Here is a 6,649-nt window from a genome sequence, read left to right on the forward strand (position 1 = left end):
AAATTGGATCTGATCAAGCAAAATGATTTTCAGATTTGTTATCAGCATAACAAACTACATTAGAAAAGGGAAATACCATGCCGGATATCTATAGCTTTTTTTTTTCAGTGTTATTAACATTACTGAGTTTTCCAAATAATTACAGATACTTACAAAATATGTTATGCAACCATGTTTAAACGAAAACAAAATGTAACAAAAGTTTTTATTTTCATTTTAGACATTTATTGTGAAGCATAAAAAGTCGTCACAATACATTTTTCAAAGGAAATCGAAGAGGTTGACAATACTGCCTAGAAGGTGTGAAGTCAAAAAGTTCTTTAAAAAAATTTAGAAACTTTTATGTCAGCTATAAATGTAATTCTTTTACTTATTTTAAATTAAAAATATAATATAACATCATGTCATTTCAAAACATACTTTTATTTCTAAATATTATTGTGTCAGTATGAATGATCATTTGAGTCATGCAAATTAACTAACTTGTTATTACTTAAGACTCAGTTAAGGATATTTTATAATCATTACTAGGTTTAGAAATGGATAAACTACTATACTTAAAAGCTAGGCATTGCCAATATTCCGCCTCATTAGCAGATGAATTCTTTCAAAATTGTCAGTCAAGGAGTTTCTAACACCATTCAACAACTGTTTCAAAGAAATTCCAATTGAAATTTTTTCTACAATTAAAAAGAAAATAATTAGCTTCATTTCTTAATATTACAAAATAATTTATGATCACTTTGTAATATTTTATGAATAAACTAATAACTAATTAATTAGTTGATTACGAAGGCTCTTTTAAATATGATATAAATATTCTAGTTTTTACATCTGCTTATATGCTAGTATAAATTTTTATTTTGTTTAAATATTTTTTCGCAAAACACCTGATTCATAATTAAACATAAATAATAACAAGTTGATAAATAAAAACAAGAAACATTAATAACACGTGTATACATAGAGCGTTTGAAAACTAAATCTAAAGTCTGTCGCCAAATCAAGATCTGTCGCCAAAATAATATCCAATGCACAGCATGTCCCTATCCACAAACAGTGATGTCATTTTCGACCAATAGCGTGATCTAGTGTATTCAAAGTTTAATCGCTCGTCTTTGATGCAGAGTTGAATATTCTGAACTTTTGAGTTCAATCAGTTTGTTGTAAATTGCTCACTTTTAGAACTGTAGTTTAGCCTTATAAACATTATTACGAACGAACTTTTCTTACTGCACTGCTAGACTCACGTTTTGGATAACACCTAATGCTTGCTTTGTTGTTGTGTTCGTGTTGGTAAGGTGTTGAGAGTTGTGTCAATTTGAATATAAGTAACTTTGTAGAAATAGCTTATTTTGGACTGAAAAATAGCAAATTGTGTTACATTTTGGAATTTAGTTCCCACACACATTTAGAAATATCTCTTGATTCGGTTTAATGCCATATTTTCCATAATGAAACGTAATAATCCATTTTCTTCTTCGGAGGAAAATAAAAACGGTGGTTCAGGCAATAAACAGTGGTGTCCACCGCCAACTTCCTCATGCAGCACCGAACCTAATTCTACTACTGATTCAGAAACGCAAAAGACAGTTCAAAATCCAGCTACTGACCCACAGCGTTCAGAAGCTGCTTCATTACCTACCACTTCAACAACACAATCTTACTCATGGCTTGGCCCATCTTCAAACCAAAATCCATTTATAATGCCTTATGGCAGAACATGGACTGATAATCGCATGTACGGAATGCCCATTTCTGACCCTAACATGACTGTTAACTCAACAGTGATGTCATACATGAGGAATGAAGATAATGTGGGAGGTCTACTGCGGCGAGAAACAGAAGGTGGCTCTAAAGATTCGCAACAAGCTGCTGGTCGGTCACCGTCACCTTTGCCTACGTTCACAGCTGAAGAGGTTGATAAAGTAAATGAAATGCTCAAAGAGAAGAATACTCTTCGTCAAGGTTTGAAAGTCCTCACAGGATGGTTAAAGCGAGGAGATTGTAATAAAAGTAATAACAATGATTTTATAGACATGATTAAATACGCTCACAATCAAGTGTGGAGATTGATGAGTGAAAAAACTCAAATAAAAGAAGAGCTTAATGAAGAAAAAAGAGAAGTGTCTAAAGGTTTAAGTAATTTATCAGACCAATTTGAAGAAATTTGTCGTGTTATAGAAGTTTCCAGGAAGCAGAAAGTATGGGATCAGTTCACCAAACCGCAGCGTAAAAATATTAGTTACTGGAGAGAAGAGGCCATGAAGCTGAAACGGGTCCTCACGAGCGAAGAGGACGATGACGACGAAGACGTGAACGATGACGACGTGAACAGATCTCCCGATAGTAGCCAGGATCACGAAAAAGCTGAACTCAAAAAGGAATATCAGGAGCTTAAAGAACAGCTTGATAATTTACAAAATCAGCTTCAAGGTGCTGAAAATGAGAGTGACATAATTCAACGAGAAATACAGGAAAAGGTTCAAGAACAAGAATATTCTGTTGACAGTTTAAAAGAGAGGTGTTTAGGATTCGATGCAAGCATCGCAAAGCTAAAAAAATATAAAATGGAAGCTTTAGCTTCTAAGTTGAAAAAGAATGAACCTAAAAATCTCGAGCAACCTAATTTGTGCCATAACCAAACTTCTGCTAGAAGAGATAATCCAGATGGAATTGATATTCGACAGAGAGAAGTCTTTCTTCTTACTTTAATTAGCACCTTTCTTTATGTTCATCCGTTTGGGGCTAGTCTTGATTACATATGTTCCTATCTTATATCTTTTGCTCCTTACTTGAACTCTAGATATTTGGAAAGCTTATTAACCAAGTTTCCTGAGGTTTTTAAGGAAGAAAAACGTGGTATTGGTGCTTCCTTGTCTAGGAGTTGGTATTTTATGGGATTCAAAGAAGACAAATGACATTTTGCTTCTTGCTAAGAATTTTTTTTATTTAATTTTTACTTCTTTATTACATCAGTATTGAGTTAGCTTTAAAGGTTGTCTAAGTTTAATTAACTCTAGATCCTTAGACTGTTTTGTTCTAGGCTAAGTTTAGGTATATTACACTTAACTGCTGAGCATTATTTTCAGTTTATTAACATAATTTCTTGTTGCATTTTTAAAAAATTTATTGGTGCTTCTTTTGAATCCCATATGTTGATATTATGGGATATAAAAAAGATGACATTCCCCTTTATTCATAACATTCCTCATCTGCTTATTGTAAAAAAAGTAAAAAAAAAAATCTCTTTTAAATCATTATTATAAGGAAACTTTCTAAATTAAGTAAATTTTAAAAATAACATCAGGCAAAATTTTCTGCCGAGCTTTGTTTTCACTTTATTAGTATTTTTGATGCACTGAAAAATAAGGTATAACCGATGTTTTTTGTCTAAGATTTGTATTGCAGTGGAAAGTCCCATATCTGGAATCGTTGGGAGTTTGGATAATAAGTTAAGGTAATGAAAGATCAAAACATGTGTTATTAAACGAAAAAAAGAAAAGAAATTTGTAGACAATAATGGACTACATTCTCGAGCAGCAATGTTTTCTTATAGGTTGAATGACATTCAAAAAATCAAATATTTAGTATAACAAAATGTAATTACGTATATAAATAAATGAGGGCAGATAATATTATCTGATTAAAAACTTGATTCACTTTTAAAATATATAAATAGGAAATAACAGTTGACGTGTTTCAAGTGCTCCAAAAATAGATGTCCATTTTCAAGACTTGTCAGATGTGAATTGGAAGGCTCTCATTCACATGTGCCAAGTCTTAAAAATGGATGTCTATTTTTGGAGTGCTTGAAACATGTCGACTGATATTTCTCATTTATGTATTTTTGAAGCTTTTTAATCAGATAATATCTTAAAACTTTAGTTTTGTAGGATTACTTAAGTAGATAATAAATTGAACTATCTCTTTCATGAATATGTGTTTTTCTTTTCCCTAATGTTATGAAGAATTAGTAGCACAGATTATCAGATAAAAATAACATAAAAAAAGCCATTAAAGAATTCTAAAAATTAATTTAAAAAAAAAAAACTAAAAGTAAGAACAGGGGGAGATTTCCGTATCGTGATCTGTGGCAGAATAATCGCCAAATCTGGAAACTTCCTGGCAGTGACCCACGAGAACTTTAAAAAAAACATCACAGAGAGGGACCAATTGGAAAGGTATAACTCGTAGCACCTCCCGAGAAACATCTACATGTTTTATTTTCTTTTTAAAATTTGTAAGTATAAAATCTATTTGGCACCTTGGCGAATGTAGTTGGTGTGATAGATCACAATACGGAAATATCCCCACTGTTGATATTCTACTTCATCAATATTCATAGTTTATTCTTTCTTATCCACAAACTTGGATTTTCTTTAACTGCTCTTGTCTTTTCAACAGCCTTTTTAGTGTGCTTAATGAGACAAAATAAAGGATGTTAAGCTATCAGAGAAGAGAGAGCAAGAAGAAATAATATTAAAAAACTTTTCTAATACTTTTTAACAAACCGCAAGCATAAGAAAAAAAATGATTGTTCAAAAGTGTCCCAAAAATAGATGCGTCTGGTAAACGGATGTCCAGAAATGGGGCTTAGTACTGTATAAGAAAATAAGACTTCGCAGAATTTTTAAAAAAAATTTACAAAACCTATTTTGATTTTATTTTAGGGGAATATTTCCATATCATGATCTGTCACGCCAACTACAAACGTCAAGGCGCCAAATAGATTTTATAAAAATCAGTTAAGGTTTGCTAGAGGGTAGGTAGTTATGGTCCCATTCTGGGATTTTTTTTTAGCTTCTCGCAGGCTGCTGCCTGGAAGTTGTCAAGACTTGACAATTATTCTGCTGCAGATCATGATACAGAAATCTTCTCTATTTAAACATTACATGTTTATTTCACAAAAATTACAAGCTCAATACACCCTTTTTAAACATATAAGTAATGATATCATTGTGAGTTTAGTTGTGAAGTTTTTTTGTATTGATAACATGTGACATTTTTATTTTATTCATATCATATTTTGTAAAGAAATATTCTTATATGTTCCTTCGTTGAAAGCATTTTTGTTTTCAACTGTTTGTTTCTTGAGTGTGTTGTGAAGAAATAAGGTAAGGAAAAGAACTGAAACAGCAAACTTGCAGAAATATTATATAAATTAGTATAAAATTTTGAAGTATAAATTCTTTGGTTAAAGCTGTATATATCCATCGTAGTTTTCTGCTGGTCGGAATTATTTTTTTCAAATTTAAACTGTCACTAGTATCTGCAATTCCGATAAAGATTGATATCTCTGTTAATGTCATTTAGATATTTTAATTGAAGCTCTAATTGCATAATTTTCCAATTGTGATGTATTTTTAATTATTGTAAGCATCGTAAGTGTTATTCACCTAAAAAAAACTTATTACACATGTTATAGTTTTTATTACATGTTTGATACATTGGAATGATTGCTTTTTCAAGATATTGAGTCATCTTTTTTTTTTTTTTTTTTTAAATCAGTCTTTATATTTAGCTTTACATTCTCACGATTTTTGAATTAATGATATCAAGCAACTGTTTCTAAAATGTTTGTAGGTATTTAAGATATCGTGTGATTTCCTATTTAACTAGTCTTTAAAGTCGGGAAGGGGTCAAAAGAGTTAAGAAAAACTTGATAGAAATTCAGTAAGTTAAACATTTATATTTTGGTTTTGAACGTTTCTAATTTTTAATCTAATGTTTTTATTGGTAGTCCCTGATCTATTAGTTTTTATTTTGCTTTTTTTTTTAAAGTATCCAGGAAACAAATAATAATAATAATAAAAAAAAATTCATAATAAGAAATAATTTTTAATGATGTTTTTCTTTGATAATATACTAAATATCTACTACAGGAAACTAGTACCTAAGCTTTCTTTGTTATTTTATTATTTCTTCCCTATAATGTTATAAATTTTAAACTTCTTTATACAAAAACTTGAACTGATCATATTGAATCTCAAAATAATAATTTCATAATCGTTATGTTGGGAGTTGGTATAATTAAGCTTGAGATTAAAATCGTTTTAGCATTTTCTCATTTCTACTACTTCTTTAGAAAAGGATTTTTATTTGTTATATGTTTATTGTCTGTTTAGTCGCACCTTTATAAGATCTGAACTAATTTCTTTACATTAGTCCACTGCCAATTAATTTTTATAAAGTGTTACAAAATAGCAAATTCCAAATGGTCAGTAAAACCATTAAATTTTTAGTTAATTGTTTGCCTCCTTTATATGCATCTTCTTTTTATGTTTATAGATTGTTTACCTCCTTTATATGTATGTCTTAAGTGTAATTTAATAACTGAAAAACCCAGTAGTACAACCTCGTTGCTTTCTTTAACGGGAAACCAGTTTACCCCATTTTAGTCAATGAAGATTTTGTGTTTATCATAGAAACTTTTGTACAAATTTGCCCTAGTGGCGAGGCAGTTAAAGGGTTAATCATCTATCTTATTTTAAAGAGAATTGTTACTTTTTTTTCTCATTGATTTTGTATAATTATGAATATGTCACAAGTCTGTGTATCTAATAGATGTGGATGTATGTTTCATTAATGTCTGGCAAAAACTTTGTATGTGCAAAGACTGTAATAAATATGCTCCAATATTGTTGCA

General features: G+C 30.3%; 1 protein-coding gene across 1 annotated transcript; it reads left to right on the plus strand.

Moving 5' to 3' along the window:
* The first annotated feature begins 1,057 nt into the window (after window positions 1-1,057).
* Window positions 1,058-6,649, plus strand: LOC107456802 (ecto-NOX disulfide-thiol exchanger 2). Its single transcript, XM_016074758.3, has one exon. It carries the CDS (start codon window positions 1,455-1,457, stop codon window positions 2,919-2,921), a length of 1,467 nt encoding a protein of 488 aa, XP_015930244.2. The 5' UTR covers window positions 1,058-1,454; the 3' UTR covers window positions 2,922-6,649.

The sequence above is a fragment of the Parasteatoda tepidariorum genome, chromosome 3 (assembly GCF_043381705.1).
Source record: "Parasteatoda tepidariorum isolate YZ-2023 chromosome 3, CAS_Ptep_4.0, whole genome shotgun sequence".
In the NCBI taxonomy this organism is placed as follows: Eukaryota; Metazoa; Arthropoda; class Arachnida; order Araneae; family Theridiidae; genus Parasteatoda; species Parasteatoda tepidariorum.